The sequence below is a fragment of the Barbatula barbatula genome (genome assembly GCF_947034865.1).
Source record: "Barbatula barbatula genome assembly, chromosome: 15".
In the NCBI taxonomy this organism is placed as follows: domain Eukaryota; kingdom Metazoa; phylum Chordata; class Actinopteri; order Cypriniformes; family Nemacheilidae; genus Barbatula; species Barbatula barbatula.
This window is the reverse complement of record NC_136778.1, coordinates 8775784-8793802: the sequence shown is the minus strand read 5'-3', so window position 1 is coordinate 8793802 and position 18019 is coordinate 8775784. Positions and strand designations below refer to the sequence as shown.

Sequence of the window (18019 nt, the reverse complement as noted above, 5' to 3'; positions counted from 1 at the left end):
AAAATAAATCAACGATATTCAATAAAAAAACAAACAAACTCTCTAATGTTATATTCCTAAAACTAGAGGGCAGCACTGGTGCACCGAGCGCACTGTATCACACCCAGACAAAATGACCTCGTTGCTGAAGTACATATCCAGAGGTTTTGCGAGAAAAATGTATTACACCACTGGGGTAAACATTATAATTTCGCCCAGTTACAAATGCTCGTTTGAAGATCCAGTGCAAGTGACCGTAAATGGTTTAGATTCGCAACAACGCGTGAAACTGCGCTCAAAAGTCACGGATGACAATGGCCTTGTTTTCCAGGCTTCGGCGACCTACGAGGCGGACGACAACGGTCAGGTATACCTCAGCCGCCACCCCTCGCTTAGTGGCAGCTTTACCGGTGTTGAACCAATGGGCTTATTCTGGGCATTAAAAAGTGATACGGAAGCCTGCAAGTTCGCAAAGACAGACGTGACGGGTCCTGTTCTTGTTGACATTGAGGTTTTAGCCGACGATAAGGTCATCGCTAAAGCCACGAACGAGAGACACTGCATGGCCGATGGTGTCCGGAGAGTTCCTGTCACAGAAGGCAGGATCAGGGGAACTTTGTTTCTGCCACCCTTCGGTCAGTTGTGTTTCTGTAGTATTAGCAAATAAATTGTTTTAACGCACAGCGTGTACTTTTTTGTATGTTGAACAATGTATGAGGACTATTATAAAAGTGTATTATTGTGCAGTTCTCAGACTTAAGAGTGTATTGGTCAACGAATGACTTTAACCACTGAATGCATTTCCTTTAGTCGTATTCTGCGTCTTAACGCGCCTCTCTGTGGCGAAACGGGGAAGGCGCAAGTGGCGTATTCTGTATTGTATTTGATATTATAACTTTCTGTTGTTAGGCACAAGGTTATACACAGCTCAAAATACTGTTTTTTTATCAGGAATGCCCGTTAAAGTATAAATAAAGATCATAATGCTCATATGTTTGATTTTCAGGTACAGGACCATTTCCTGGGATTCTGGATACCTATGTTTTCAGAGGATTCCCTTTTGAGTTGAGAGCTGCTCTGTTGGCAAAACAAGGGTTTGCGGTGTTAGCCTTGGCCTTCCAGGGTTACCAAGATTTACCCAAAAGGGCTGAAAAATTTCACCTGGAGTATTTTGAAGAGGGGATAACATTTTTGCGACAACAGCCTGAGGTCAGTATGTAAACCATTGGAACCTGTAAAGCGGATTATTATATGAAATCAGTGATACAAAACCGAATCCCTAATTTACATCACATTTAAATAATCTACGTCAGTCAGTTCCTTCACTTCTTTCTCTTTATTCACAGGTCAAAGGCCAAAAAATAGGCCTTATTTCCATCTCAAAAAGTGGAGATCTCGCTTTGTCAATGGCAGCTTTTCTGCCTGGTATATCGGCTACTGTTTGGATCAACGGATGTAATGCCAATACTTTGGTTCCTGTCTACTACAAAGACATGTGCCTTCCACCCCTGCTGTTTGACCTTGCAAAAATAAAAATAACACCATCAGGCATGATTGACATTGGGGATGTTATGCATGACCCCATGTCCAAAGAAGGGCTCCTTAGTGTTATACCCATTGAGCGTAACACTGGTAACTTCATGTTCATAATGTCAGAAGCTGACAGAAATTGGAAAAGTGCGTATTATGCGCAGCTAGCATGCGACAGATTGAAAGCACATGGGAAAAATAACTATGAGCTGGTGGCATATGAAAAGGCTGGTCACTTTATTGAGCTGCCCTATATGCCATTTTGTGTCGCAAACTTTCATGGCGTCGCGAGCAAGGTGGTTTACTTTGGTGGGGAGCCCAAGGCCCATTCGGAGGCACAGTTGGATGCATGGTCAAAGATTTTGAATTTCTTCAGAAAGCACTTAGGAGCTGCTAATCAAAGATCTATGCTTTAAAAGCAGGGGTAAGTCGCTTTGGATAAAAGCGTCTGCTAAATTACATAATGTAAATGTATATATGACACTAGAGGGAGGTCAAGACCTGCACCCTTGTTCTATTAATAGGATTCTGATTGTATGTTTCTTATATATTAAGAATTAATCAAGCCAGTGCCTGATTATGTTTTATTTGCTTCTAAACACTGTTGTGTTTATTATTCATATGGAATTTATTTGTTAAGTCAAGCAGTATGAGTTATCCTAGGATATTATTCATACTGGCTTTATATATTTGTATACTAAACTAAATCTCAGAGATTTATTAAATAAATAAAAACTGGTGTGAGCTTCCTTCCTGTTTTTGTATTCATTCACTCACTCAAGGTCCATTTTGTTGTACAGCCTCGAGCCTCCTTTTCACAGCAGCCTTGAGGATCTCTTCAACCTTAATAGAGTGAAAATGTGTGTTATTTCTTGACTCTTTTTGATTTATCAACATGTGTCTTCTACATGAAAGCTGATGAGATCCTCTCTTTGCACACCCTCAGCGGTACTTACAGCTGATCTTTTAGAGAGGACTTTGACATTGACACACTCCAAGGGCCATTGCGTGTAACCTGGACCAGTTAGAGGAGGCTCTTCCTGTTGATTAACTAGAATAGATTCATTGTTTATATAGAAATGGTTACAATCATTTGCAGTTCCATTGCCCTGTATTGATCATTGTGGTTTTTAGAGATACATTTTCGAAGGAGCAGGCCTGCCTTCTGTTTGGAGTACAATTGGAGAGATACGATCCGAATTCTGGAAAGGTTGGGACTTTTTAAAAATTTGAATAAAATTAAAACTAAAAGAATTTCAAATCCAAATTTGTATTTAAAATTGAATACAGGGAACTGTGATATGTATAAACAGAGAATTAAAAAAAAATGTTATTCACAAAATGAGCTCATTTAAAAGTTAATGCCTGCTACAGATCTCAAAAAAGTTGGCACAGGACAAAAAAGGGCTGAAAAAACAATACATTTTGAAAAGATTCAGCTGAGAGAATATCTAGCAACTTATTATGAATATGATTAGCTATAAAAGGGATATCTTAGAGAGGCAGAGTCCCTCAGAAGTAAAGATGGGCAGAGGCTCTGCAATCTGTGAAAGAGTGCATAAAAAGATTGTGGAAAACTTTAAAAACAACGTACCTCAATGTCAAATTGCAAAGGCTTTCCAATTCTCATCATCTACAGTGTGTAACATCATCAAAAGATTCAGAGAAACTGGAGAAATCTCTGTGCGTAAGGGACAAGGCCGAAGACCTTTGTTGGATGCCTGTGGTATTCGGGCCCTCAGACAACATTGCATCACACATCGGCATGATTCCTAAATTTGCCCAGGAATACTTCCGGAAACCACTGTCGGTAAACACCTCTGCCGTGCTATCTGCAGATGCCAACTAAAACTCTACAATGCAAAAAGGAAGCAATATGTAAACATACAGTACGTCCTGTTGGCCAAGGCTTATTTAAAAAGAACTGTTTCAAAGTGGAAACATGTTTATGGTCAAACAAGTCCAAATTTGACATTCTTGTTGGAAATCATTCTTGTGTCCTCCAGGCTAAATAGAAGGGAGACCTTCCAACGTGTTATCAGCGATCAGTTAAATAATATAAGTGCATATGGTATGGGCAGCTTTTGGAAGGCACTGTGAATGCTTAAAGGTATATAAAGGTTTTAGACGGCGTCTATTTCAGGGAAGGCCTTGTGTATTTCAGCAGGACAATGCAAAACCACATACTGCAGCTATTACAACAGCATTGCTTCGTAGTAGAATCCGGGGGCTGAATCGGCCTGCCTGCAGTCCAAATCTTTCCCCTATAGAGAACATTAGGCGTCATTAAACGAAAAATACATCCAGGAACTCTTTAGCAGCTGGATACATCCAGGCAAGAATAGGACCCACATTCCAACACCCAAACTACTGAAACCGTAACCTCGTTGCCCAGGTGTCTTCAACTGTTTTGAAAAGAAAAGGAGATGCTGCAGTAAACATGCCCCCTGTGCCAACATTTTGGAGACCTGTAGCCAGCTTCAATTTTGAAATGAGCTAATTTTGTGCATAAAATTTCTCAATTCTAACATTTGTTATGTTCTCTAATGTTCTATTGTAAATAAAATATTGGCTCATGTGATTTGAAAGTTTTTTAGTTTTAGATTTATTCAAATTTAAAAAAGGTCCCAACATTTCCAGAATTCGGCTTGTTTAAGGTCTTACATGGTTAGTTTTACAGTCTTTTACCAGTTCACTGTCTACACATATGACTGTACAAGTATTTTGTATTAGTAAGCCAATAATAACCTGTAATGCTAGTCTTGGTCCAAAAAGCTCAAGCTTCACCAATCAAACACTCAACTCATTCTCGACTATACCTATGCCTTCAAATGCAGTGTACAACAATACTAATACATCAAAACCATTCCAAGCAACAGACAATGCAATCTACACTAATGTTTACATTCGTGCAATAAATGTTTAATAGCACAAAATTTATGTCATAAACCATCTCCAGTGTATTGAATATAGGTACACACCACAATAAACAAGGCAGTATCCTGTAAAACAGAAAAGGCATTATTGTGGGGAAAATGATGAGGGTTGGTTGAAAGCTCTTTCCATAGGTACTATAAATAGCATTTTATGTGAGCTACAGAGCTCTGTCTTCAAATGAACAAATTCGGGGTTCACATGTCAGAATGCATTAGAGTGAAAAATATGCTAACAGTGAGAATAATGTTGCTCGATTGAAAAATAAAACCTGCAGTATTATAAATAAAATAGACAATGTTATTATAAGGAGACAAAAAGACCACAACACAAAAGGGTTTAAATAAACATTACACACCCTTGCCAAAAATGTATGTTGTCCAAGAAACATTAGCTATAGAGTAAAATGCTTTCATACAATCTAAAATATTAATTAAACGAAAAACGAATGGTTATTAAAATGTACTGTTTTGCAGATACCACATTGTACTATGATTTGAGGTCTCTTTATTGCTGAAATATATGTATGTGTAAAATTGTGTTTAATATTAATTAAAACAAATAACTTTAAATAGTGCTTGCCCATAAATAAAAATTCCAGTGTTTAAAAAACATTACAGGTAGGACGTACTCAGCTTTTTATGTCACTGTATATAATTTACTGCTTGTGCAAAATAAAGCTTTCTGTATAATTGTTTGTTGGGGGGTTGATTTTATAAAGAAAACAGTGCTAGAATGAGTTGAATGAACAACTTTACACTTTTTGTAAAGTGTATGCACAGTAAAATCCGCTGTATACTTAATACAAACTGTCGAAATTCCTCATGGGACGTCTAAATTCTCCTCCAGCCACAAAGAACGCAGCACAAGAAAACAACAAGTAAACAGAAACAGAGAATGAACTTATTGAAAGCAGATCTTCTTTGGTTACCTTTGCTGTTTTTAAGGTTTGCAAAAGTTAAGCATGCCCTCTGACATGTTGTGAATGGTTCGACAATCCAAATTGTCCATCCCAATCATCTTGTAGGATGTTTTATGGATGTTAATGTACCTGAATCTCAACTGCGTATTGCGTTAGCAACACAAAGGTAATGGGTTAGAATTCCAAGCGGTGCTGATGTATCAGTAGATTTGGATAAATCTTTTGCCCAATCCATAAATATGAATTATAATAATTATGCCAACGTCATTAATATCAATGGATAGCGCGAATGGCGTTTTTATGGTGAGGGGATTGTTAATACATTGACATGCGACATTTACTCGCATAAAGTCGTGCAATCCAAAGCGCGTGTTTATAAATAAGCCAACGTTACTCATTTCAGATCACTGGTTCGATTTCTCACGGTCGTCTCGCAGACGGGCACCGTGACGTCTTGTTTTGAGCGCCCACCTTTCATTGGAATCTCTTTCAATGAAGCCTGCTGGTCACTAAAAACCCAGCGGGCTGCCTGAGGTCGTGGTCGTCACACACTGACATGACACGAAACGTGGGATCAGATTCTCGGGAAAACATTTTTGTCTCTGAATTCAAGCACTTCTGACTAAAACTATTCACGGAAAATGATATCATACGGGTACGTTGGTCATTTCTCTGCGATAAAGTCGCTGTGGTTTATCGAACACTTGCTTTGTTTGGCATCGTAGTGACCGATTCCTCTCGAAATGTTAACACGAAGCCGTATTCATCATATGACACATTTCGCAGCGGTGTAGAGAAGTTCGGCTACGCGACATGTGAACGTTTCTCAGTAGCCTAGCCGTCATTGTCATATCGCTCCATCAGCACCAATGACATGCCCCACACAACGCGGTCCGTGCTGTGAAAACCACCTTGTGTTTTACGCGATTTTGGACAGCGTTTAGGGACGAGACAAACAGCGCGATGCAGATTTCAAAGCAAATGTGCGGCATTCACATTTGGGACATGCGACGCGATGGAAAGATATTCGCTTGGCGCTTTCTCTCGAGCTGAAACGCAAACGTTTTACGCTTTCGGTAATTACGGGTAACTGGGAAAATCTCGGGGGACGCGTGTCTGAGAAATGATGATGGACGCAACATCTTAACGCTCCGTTCGCCGCTAACGCGCGCGCCGCGCAAGCACTGATCTGAAGAATCATAGCGGTGCCTTAGAAATGAATGATGATGGAGGCGGACAACGCGGAGAGCTGGGTTTCTCTCTCGGAAAACGGAAGCACACGTTTTAACGCCTCGGACCTGGGTTTCCGAAACGCGTCGTCCCCGGTGGGTCTGTGGGGTGATGCACAAGAAAAAGAGGTGAAACGACTGGAGGAGATTCTCCACGCGCAGGAGAGAGCATACAGAGATTTCACCATCACCATTCAAGTTTTCATTCTGATCGGCTCTCTTATAGGTAAGTATACAAAACAAATGGGGATTGTATTGATGTAGTTGTTTTTCAAAATGTCAAATAATCACGATTTAAACGTTTATTGTGGAAATCACACGCTTTTTCATTTTACCAGATGTCAGAGCGTGTATGCTCAGATAAAGTGACAGATGAGAAATTGTAAACAAAGGCTGTTAAACTGAGCATTCATTCTTGCACAGGTGCTGTAATTAGTCGTGGTATAGCAAACATTTTCCCTTTTCAATATATAAGACATCTAAATCTGTTGTTTTCGCATTCATGGGACTCCACCGAAAAAGATGGAGATGTCAATTCAGATCGTTTTAAGAATGTGCATTTGAAACTGTATAAACATAAAAAGCCAAATTCCACAGCATCCCAAATCAATGATGCTTCCAAGAAAATGTGTCAGGATGACAGTACTAATTCTTTCACATCGCGCCACCATGATTATCACATCCCGAACCAAATCATCATGTGTCAAGACAGATCCATTAGAATGGGAGCTGTCATGACATTCATGTTTACTGTCATGACATTCATGATAACTGATCACAGAGACGTGTTCACTCAAACTGTATGACATGTTCTTAAAGAATGTCTTCAGGGCCTGACAGCTCATCACTCTAAACAGTGATGCCTGGGGTAAAAAAATATTTCCCTTGGTATAAAGCTAGAACTGTAGAAGACAATCTGTAGTTGTATATCCTCAAACACGATGTATTCAAAGCATACCGATCAATAAAAAGTGAATGGTTACAATTAGTGCATTGGCTAGTTTAAAACTGATAGAGTCATTATTAAGAAACAAATGAGGTAAAGATTTAAGTATTGATTTTAGTAGATTGTAGTGATTTTTCTGAACTAATTCTGAAGTATGAGGCAAGTTTCTCAAGACTCAAACAAATGAGCCACCACATGACCGATTAGCCAAGAAAAACCTTGGAATAAGTACTGGTAATCTGATGACCAGCCACCGCTTTGGATCAAGCCTCAGTAGACTATCGAAACACATTCAAACACATGTATTTAGATATTAAATATTTTTGGGACGTGGACAAATGCCAGCGGAAGGACGTGCATCATGGAGAAATGTATTAACTACATACATAACTTTCACATATAAAAAAATAAGATATTTGCTACAATCTTCACTTACAATTATTAGAAGATTCTTCTAAATTATTGTTTGGCGATGGCAGACATGGACAGCCGCTGCAAGACAGTTCAATAAAAATCTCCTTTGCACCTTTGAAGCAAACAGTGGTATTCATAATTGTCTGTTCATCTTTTCAATATCCAAACAGGTTAAAAGACTTGGGCGATCCACTAATGGAACCCCTTTAATGTCTAAATACTACTGTTAGCCACAAAAATACCGGAGACCTATGTGAACAACTGGACAATCGTCCAACACTGTAAGCGTGCACTCAGATGTCACTGGGGCAATAACACAAAGCCAGCAACAGATGGATGTTTCTGTGCTTTGCTATTTCACGTGCACGGTAATGGGAAAAGATGAAAGGCACGGTTTTTGCGGGTGAGACCCACCTCCTGAAAGCACGTCAGGTATAATAACGTGCTGGCTGGAGAGCACCGGTCCCCTAAGTGTTCTGTTCACATCAACGTCTAGGGAGAAAAACGTCTGAAATTCAATTTCAGCTCAGTCCCTGTGAATTCCATGATATCCTTGAAAAGTAATTTCTTTTAATGCTAATAATTATGTAGTAGATTTCCACTTGGAAATGTTATGAGTCCTTTCTGGTTGGCTACATGCCAAATGGTTTTGCAAGCTCTAGCAATTTATCTATAGTATGAGGAATGTCAGCTAACTGATGCTTTTAAAACGCTTATCAATGAAGGTGAGTAAAGCCGCCAGCAGTGGCGTACTGAACTGACATACACTTGGAAGGCCTTTATAGGACATAGATCATTATAAAACATCATTCCAAGTGCTTAAGGATGTGATGTGACTGTGAAGTAGCCAAGAAGGGTTTCACATTTAAACTAAATGGATTTTTTCAGATACTGCGTTTGTGCGCTCACACTGAGACGGATCATTCAGACAAACAGCTCAATCACAACTTTACCATCAGCTATAAGTGCTGCAAGCCTGGACATCTGCTTCTTAAATTGATCACAGAGCGAAAATAAAATCCCACACAGTGGTATTAGAAATGATTTCCAATAAATGGATGAATGACTATTTGTATGTGTGCTTATGTAACAGGGTGATTGTTGTTCTATTCTGAGAACAACTGACAACATTTCTCTCAAATTCCAAAATAAAATAATAGTTTTTTAACAGAAAATCGAAATGGTCAAAATAACACAAAAGATGCAATTTTTGCAGATCTTGAATACAAGAAAACACGTTCATATTCATGTTTAAAAAGATAAATATAATTGTCATTTGTCAACACAAAAACATCACAAAAATCTGTTTACAAGGGTCAAAAACACTAGACATTCATTCTCTTTATTTGTTTCAGAACTTACTTTCTCACAGTAGACGTCGCTTCATGACTTCAGCTCTCTGTTGGAGCTTGTGATTTCTTAAAGGGTAACTACAGCCAAAAATCGTTAGTCACATTCGTCGCTTTGAAGATGGGTTGCATTGCAATCTAAGGAGGAGTCAGCTCCAAAACTACCTTAATTTGCGTTTTTGGGAAAAATGGAGATCATACTTAACTACTTGAGGGTGAGTAATTAATGGCAGCATTTTCATTTTTGGCAACAGTTACCCTTTATGCAGATCATCAAGTGGTGTAAAGGCTTGTTTGTCTTTCAGAATAACATGAGATTGATGCATTTGTGCTATTTAGAAGTCAAAGAGAATGTGACTTGTGTGTTTCCCCCCTCGCATTAGCTTGTAACCCTCAGGTATCCATTGCCATGGGAACTAAGATGGAGGCTATTCATGGCCGTCCCATTCTTAAATGAATTCATTAGTGTCCCTTTTGTTGCTTGACCCATGCTGGCGAATCTTTAACCTTATCTTTTTCTCTCCTCACCCACAGGCAATGCTGCAGTGCTATGGTGCACCTGTTACACCAACGTTTTCAAGTCTGTCACAAAGCTCTTCATCAAAAACCTGGCCTGCTCTGGCATATGTGCTGGGTTGGTGTGCATCCCCTTCGACATAGCTCTGAGTGCCATGAGCCCCCTGTGCTGTCTGTGGGTTCACACGCTCCTACTCTGCAAAGCGGTAAAATTCCTACACAGGCTTTTCTGCTCGGTCACTGTGCTGAACTTCGCTGTCATCGCCCTGGACAGGTAAGCAGATCTTTCTAACTAATTCATATTTTGCTCAATGCTAATGGTGAAATGTTTCAAATTGAACGATTAGCAGTCTCAGACAAAAAATAACAGAATTAGACAGTTACTGATCGCTTAAAAAAATTGGACAAATCCTTTTAGAGTGCTGTCCAGAACCACAGTTCTACTCAACCCCTGGGCACCAGCTGTTTCGCAAGCTACTGCTTCCATAGCAACATACGCTGGCAGAACCCTTTATCAATTCATTGAATAATTTATTTTGCTTTGCACAGAAGCCGTTCTTGCCATAAACATTTTTCTCTTGAAGAACACATGCAGACACACTCTACAGGCACACATCGCATCACATGTACAAAGAATATTAACTTGATGATATTCATGTCACATACAATGGAACATCACCATGCTCCATTAACATGCTATCCATATCTCACAGGTTTGTTTTGATTTACAATTTTCAATCTTTCTTTTCGGGAGTTTTCCGTTAAAGAATATAATCTTTATATATTCGTTTGTTTGTTTTTACATACACAGAAAGATACCATTTTGCTATAAAAGATTTGATTTCAAGGTTATGTAAATTTTATCGCTAAGAGGTTGCGCTTGCATAGCTCAGGAGATTTATTGGAGTTCTATGATGCGTTTCATTTCAAGTCAAATTTGTCTCAGATGTTTCTCAGAAAATTGCTCAGAAGAGATAAAGTAAATAAAATTAATTTTTGTAATATATTTTTGACAAAAAAATAATTAAAAATGATTTAAACAATTGTTGAAATAAATACATTTTTAATCAGTCTTTAAAAAATAATATAAATTAATTAAGTCATTAAAATATTTATGAACATGAATGAATATAAATTTTTTAAATAATTAAGAAAATAATTAAGACTATGGGCCCATAAAATAAATGTTGATTGTAATGTGGTAAAATATCTGGATTTGGGTAAGTGTTGATGAGAAATGCAAATCTGAGTTGAATTTATCTGAAACGTTAATGGAGACATTTGTAAGATTTTTGGTCATTGACACTTAGGCAAAGGTGTCCATTTGCTCTCCATTTAATATTTTTTAGGCATTTAATCAAGTTTGTATTGAAGAGACCTCATATGATTTTTCTTATGGAAATGTAAACAAAGCTGAATCTGAATGTACATACTAACATTACTTTACCTCTCATCAAATTCCAGGTACTACTCTGTTTTATATCCGCTGGAGAGAAAGATATCAGATGCCAAATCCATGAATCTAGTTATCTACATCTGGGCGCATGCAGTAGTTGCCAGTGTCCCTGTATTTGCCATCAGCAACGTGGCTGATATCTATGCCACCTCTTCTTGCTCTGACAGTCAGTCGCTGGGACATCTGGTTTACATGGTCTCTTACAACATCACCACACTTATTTTACCACTAGCAGTGGTGTTTATAGCCATGGCCTTAATCCGCCGCGCACTGAGCACCAGCCAGAAGAAGAAAGTTATCATAGCTGCGTTGCGGACCCCTCAAAACAGCATTTCTATCCCATATGTGTCTCAGCGTGAGGCTGAACTCCATGTCACTCTGTTGTCCACAGTGCTTGTATTTGTACTCTGTGGCGCCCCCTACGCTGCCCTGGTGGTATATCGTGCAGTTCTGGGGTCTGCAAAAACTTCATCTTGGTTACAGTTAACTGCTCTGTGGCTGCCAAAGGTCTCTCTCCTTACCAACCCACTGTTTCTCCTCACAGTAAACCGCTCGGTGCGCCGCTGTCTTCTCGACATGCTGGCACGCCTCCACCGTCGCTATAGCCGAAGGAACATGGTCAACTCTGGGGGTCTGGGAGAAGTCGGGGCGCTGGGAGGTGAGACCGTGGCTCGCTCAGGTAGTCAGCTACTGGAGATGTTCAACATCGGCCAACAGCAGATTTTCAGGCCGAATGAGGACGAAGAAGATGAGAATGAAATTTCCTCAGTGGCCAACTTTCAGCCCAAAGATGAAGTACAGAGTGCAATCGGCAGGGCAGGAGGGGCGCCGGCAGAGTTACGTAAACAACAGTCCATGGATGTGACTCGAGAGGAGGGTTTGACGTTACCAAAACATTCCCCTGTTCAGTCTTGTGCCTACTCCTCTTCCCAAGTCGCCCCTGCGACGCCCACAGACCCGGACGATACGACCCAGTTTGGTTTCGGCCCGTTTGAGCTGCCTCCACAATGGCTGCCTGAAACCAGGAACAGTAAGAAAAGATTACTCCCCCCATTGGGGAATACACCGGAGGAGCTGATCCAAACCAAGCAGCCCAGAGTGAGACCTGAAAGACGCATTAGTAGAAACAATAAAGTTAGTACCTTTCCTAATGTAGACGCATGAAAAGTATATGATTACAAAAAAATTTGGACCAAATCGTGACAAGCCGAGAAAAAACCTTTCTGTTTTATATTTGAAGAGATAATTTTTAGTATTTTTGGGTACAGACAAACCGTTGGATTTTTTCTTGCTTTCATCTGTTTGGGATTATTAATAGACTGCCAAACAACTAAAGTGACAGATTATTAGCCCTTTACAGGAAATGCAAGAACCAACCATACAGTAGGCATGAATTATAACATTTAATATTGCAAAGGTGAATAAAATGAATCCCGAGGGCATGCTGTGTTGAATGTGTTTTTAGTTCATTTTATATAAAGGTAGTAAGAGGGTTGAATACATTATGCTCTTTAAATATTCAATTTCCTGTCAGTGGTGTAATGGACCATATTTGAAGAATATAAAGCTTATTGAAAAACTGTATGTGTCAATAAGGATGAAGTCTTGAATTATTTGTTTGCGCACGTAAAAGGCTTTAAATCTTTACATTTTAACTGGAGAGTGAAAGAGGGCGTGTTATTTGTATTTGCACAGTGCACAAAACAGCCAGAGTGTCTAAAATGGCAACATTACCAAAGTTTCACAAGCAGTTATTACGTTTTATGCATGCATCCACATTCCACAGTATAATTCCTATCAATCTTTTTGACCCACAAATATGCAAATGTGAACATTAACCCAGAGTTTACAAATATACAGCGAGGAACTGAGTTGAATATCCTGGATTAATTATAAACCCAAGGGTAAAGAATGAACAGTGAACATAGGGCAAGATTGTGTTTACCCACTGTTGAGAATGACCTCAGGTTAGAAGTTTGTGAAAGACTGTTATTCAATGGAAGTGTAATGGCTGAGCTTTGATCACATTCTCACTAATCTGTGATGATTAGATCGTATCCCCATCACAGCTGCTATCAAGCTAGATTGACAAATGAGGATCTGGTATGTTGGGAAACAGGATGCATTAGCATCGAACACCTATTTGAAAGCCCTATTTCAGTTTAATCATTTGGTCAGTAGTATTTGAGATACTGATGTTTATAGCTCTCTAGTCAGGGAACAAAGAGGAAATTTGAAGAGTAGGCGTTAAATGAACATGTTGTAACTGGCCGGATTTTATTTTGTTAAGGTTTTATTGTTTTAATATTTCTTTATACTGCAAATTTTTCATTATGTACTTTCTGAGGATATTTATACATATTTTACTGGTCTCTTTAACATTTATTTGGAAGATTAACTTATATCTGTCTGGTGTACAGTAAATCAACATGGATTCAATTACATATTATTAATGACAAAACAATATTTATAACAATATACCTTCCAAAAACAAGAATACTTAGCCTACATAGTGCTTTGAATGGGCGGGATGGAGTGAGCTGTTAGATGCCGCTTAAGTTACACAATGGTCCTATTGTAAGTATTATCCTACTTTAAACAGAACAGTAGCAAACTTTGAGTACACAAACTACTGCATTTTTCTATGAAGTACATACATTACGAGAAAATTAATAAAGACGTATCATTTTTAAAAGACGTATATAGTACGTCAACATCTTTTTATGTAAGGGACTATTTAGACAAATTGGTTCATTCAATCTTGTTTATCTTTCTAAATTGAGTATATAAGTATGTCTGTCCCAGTAGCGAACCATGGTCCTAATGCGCAACCCAACCAACCCCCATAAAGCCACACACTTAACCTTATTTGACCTGAGTGTGTCATTATACCATCACACTTACCACATGATACATTTACAATGCTACTCCAGACTTGAAATGCCACAAGCAAGACAGTTATAACCAAAATAACAGGCAATACAAATACAAATCCTTATTACACATATCCATTATGATCAGCGTTTCATCACGGAGGGCCCTGAGGGTTCCTTACTGGTCTGTCCTCAATAAATGCTTACATAAAAAACATTGTTTTTATGTTACGTGTAAAGCCAAAGATTAAGCTCTTGCATGTGACTACAGCTGAAGAAGTTTGTTGTTACTAAAGAATGTTTTTTCCATTAAGTTTCATTAATTCAAATGTCTTGATGGATCTTGAAATACTTCCTATTTGTTTAATGTGTTTTCCAACCTCCCTCATCCATCTGTTTTAAAAGAAAAAATATGCTTCGAATTATAAAAATAAATTTGTAAGTCGTACCATAAGTAATGGAATTTCCACATTGCCTCCTTAAATTTGCGGTATTAACCTGTTTTGATGCCCGTTGTGTCACTTGTGACAAATGTAAATACTTCCTGATTAAACCGCTGGAATGGATCTCTAGTTCTCTACACCACAGCCGGTTTGTGCAATTACGGCTTGACAGAGTGCTTTGTGCGTGAATATACAAAAAGGTCAAATAAAATTTGTTTTGAATGTTATGTGGAAAGTGATGTTTCTGCATTTAATAGGCACTTTTAACATTTATTTGCTCGTTTTTTAAGCATTTCCTAAAAATTTGTAAGTTGACTAATAAAAGCAGGGGTTCACTCAAGTTTTAGTCTCAACCAAATCCGTCAAAACTGGAGGCACAGGTTTATTTGATTAGAGGGGTTGCCTAGCAACAGATAACCCAGTTTATTTAAAGCCACTGACAGCATAAAAGCTGACTTGATTGGAAGAGATGTTTCTGGCTTTTTGTTGCATTCAGCCAAAGGGTTTCATTAACCATCTTGAATAACATTGTCTCTGATGTCAAACCTGATGGAAAACCTGAGCATCTCCTGAAGAGACATATTCTGGGGTCGAATGTGTGCTTCTAATGTATGTTCTAAAATTACAACATTATAGTTTATACCTGTGAAAATGCTTTTGTATTTATGTTGTTCATGTGCCGGTTACTAATACCCGATTATAGCAAACCAGTTTATGCAAAGTAGTTTATATTTATATGCTTATGAAAATCCTTTCCATAATGCACGGCTGGTTGCTACGATCAACCAACCAGCAATTCAAGGTGAAAGCTCACTGCTGTCAACCATAATTGTTTTTGTATTAGAATGGCTGTCTACAATGTTATGAATAGCATACTGACCAGCTGTGGCTCAGTCCTGAGGATATTAACTCTTTTCAAGAGGATTCAGAAGCTACATTTCCACATCTGATGCAAACTCACGGCTGCAGACACCTGGACAAGCGCTTCCCACTGAGTCAATGAAACCCATCTGAATTCTGACAACCCACCAGCATCCTTCTGCATGATGAATCTGATCTCCCTGAAAGGGAACAGCAAGCAGTGTCATCATCACATCTCAAGTATCTGGATCCAAAGACATCACTGACAAACAAGCATATAAAATGAACATCTAGTATATGTTAAATGCTAAGAAATTGGTTAAGTATTGTATGCAGTACTATTGAAGTATATACCTGTATCTGCACAAACTTAAAACATATAATCGATTTGCTCTCATCCTGTCTGGGAACTCAAGCCATATGCCCTCTGTGCATGCGCAGCTCAACCACTGGTCCTCGTCCTTATAATTAACCAACTGGTTTGTTTTGTATATTGTGTTCCCTCTTTGGGCAATAAATCGACAAGGCGGTTAAAATGATACCTAGGCCACATCATAAAGCTGAAATATGTAGGCTTTTAACAGTAACAGCATAATTTCCGAGCTTAACGTGGTGCTATATAGTAGAATTAGCTTTTTTCAGTGTCTTTTAAAGATAATTCAAGTGAAATTTCTTTCTTTCTGTTTGTCAGTTAGTAGAGCATTGAGTTAACAGTCCATGTTTGATTCCCAGGATACATGAAAAGTTCATTTGCAAAAACAAATAATTCAGTTTAAAAGAATGATGGTGCATTCCAATTAATATAATATATCATCAACGTTAGAGTTCTTTGATTAAGAAATAATAACTAAACGAAAAATATAGCTAACAAACACAATAAACCACGATAACATCATAAAAACACAGTGTTTTTAAATTTTTTGATAAAATATATACATTTAATAATTTAATGCATACATTAATAGTCAGCTGCCATTTGACATTTGCCAAAAGAATAAATGTAAAATAATAATTATATCATTGCATGTTTCAAGGAGCTAACAGATTAAAAGGAATAATAATCTTTTCAAGTATCACTTCAGGATCTAGTCCCTCTGACACGTTTCTCTTGGGAATGTTTTTTGTGAATGTAGTTTTTGCTTAATTATATTAAACAAAACAACATTTACATAAATTAATCTTTAAAATGTATTTTAGCTCTCACGAAACGCCTATATTTACATGCATTAGAGGGCAGTATAACTTAAAAAATTGAGTCTGAAATGATTTGTTTTGATTGACATCATGCTAAATGGATTGGGATAACAACATTCCTAGGTCAAGTATTCTCTAAAACAAACATGTCTCTCTTTTAAGTCTTTAAAATAATGAATGCACCCTACATTAGACTTATGTCATTATATCTGTAAATTCACAAAATCAATATTAAAGCTTTTAATTGTAACAACTATGATCATCAAATAATGCAACTAAACAGTAAAAATCATACAAACTATGTGTGCATGTTAGAATGAAATCAGAAAAATCTAAATATTTTTAACAGACATATCACGTATGAAACAATGTTACTGTATAAACAAAAAGATGGCTGATCTAAACATGGTCTTTGTATTTTTATTTCCACCACATACAAAAAAGCAATGCTTATCTCTTTAACGAGCTGACAGTTTACTATCTGGCAAGCTCAAACATTAAATGTGCTGTATTACTAATGTATATATCTTCAAGATGGCAGACACGATTCAATTGAACTTGAAAAGTGAAAACCAGTAAAATCAGAATTAGGAATTTTACTATTATTGATCATAAATATATTGCAAAGATTTTGTTGATCAAACTGAGAAGAGACGGTTTCCGTTCGGCCTGTCATTTAGCTGTAAATCAAGAGCAGTGTTTTGGCTTGAGCTGCAGATTATATATATTGTATATATATATATATATATTGACCGTCAAATTATGTAACTCTCAAAAGTCTTACAAAATCATTCTTTAAGGGCTTAAACAAAACAAAATGTAGGCTTAAGATCAACATTAAGCACTTGAAGAGTAGTCCTATTGAGATAATATAAGCCTTTGATCTTAACATACCAAGGGCAAGAGCTGTCATTTACCGAATATTAACCACAGTTATGTAAAAATGAACCGCGGTTATGTTGCAATCCACACTACACAAGACCTGGCACGTTTTAAAGTTAGCAAAGGATGATTAATTTTTCAAGCTTAAATAGAATACCAACTATGATTGTGACCACCAATTCCATAGGTAAAATAACCCCAAAACATAAAACTTTCTGGGTTTTTAATAAATATCATAAATTCCCTAGAAGAGGATCATAACAAAACACATTAACAAAAATTCATGGTGTTACAGACTTCCAAATGAGATTTCTTCAGTCCTTTATTGTGGCTCAGCCAATCAGAAGCAAAACATCATCTATTCTTTTAATGTTCCCATGATGCTGACAGATGTGGATAAACTTCTCAGAGACATACCAAGAATCCTCATTTATATTGATTTATTTTTCATACAAAATAAAAGCGTCACTCTCCAGAGGACAATGTTATCG

The 18019-nt window shown here is 37.8% G+C and overlaps 2 protein-coding genes across 3 annotated transcripts; both read left to right on the top strand.

Annotated features, from left to right (window-relative positions):
* The first annotated feature begins 83 nt into the window (after positions 1-83).
* Positions 84-2258, top strand: acot20 (acyl-CoA thioesterase 20). Its single transcript, XM_079474752.1, has 3 exons — positions 84-614; positions 986-1188; positions 1326-2258. Exons 1-3 carry the CDS (start codon positions 113-115, stop codon positions 1923-1925), a joined length of 1305 nt encoding a protein of 434 aa, XP_079330878.1. The 5' UTR covers positions 84-112; the 3' UTR covers positions 1926-2258.
* Positions 2259-5742: 3484 nt separating this feature from the next.
* On the top strand, positions 5743-17046 carry gpr176 (G protein-coupled receptor 176; the record flags this gene model as incomplete). 2 transcript variants are annotated; one of them, XM_079474601.1, is made up of 4 exons in its annotated part: positions 6586-6820; positions 9838-10093; positions 11284-12409; positions 15436-17046. In XM_079474601.1, 4 exons carry the CDS (start codon positions 6586-6588, stop codon positions 15460-15462), a joined length of 1644 nt encoding a protein of 547 aa, XP_079330727.1. In that variant the 3' UTR covers positions 15463-17046. The 2 variants fall into 2 exon arrangements, with proteins under 2 accessions (XP_079330728.1, XP_079330727.1); XM_079474602.1 differs by lacking the exon at positions 15436-17046 and having other exon boundaries at positions 5743-6820; positions 11284-12865.
* Positions 17047-18019: the final 973 nt, after the last annotated feature.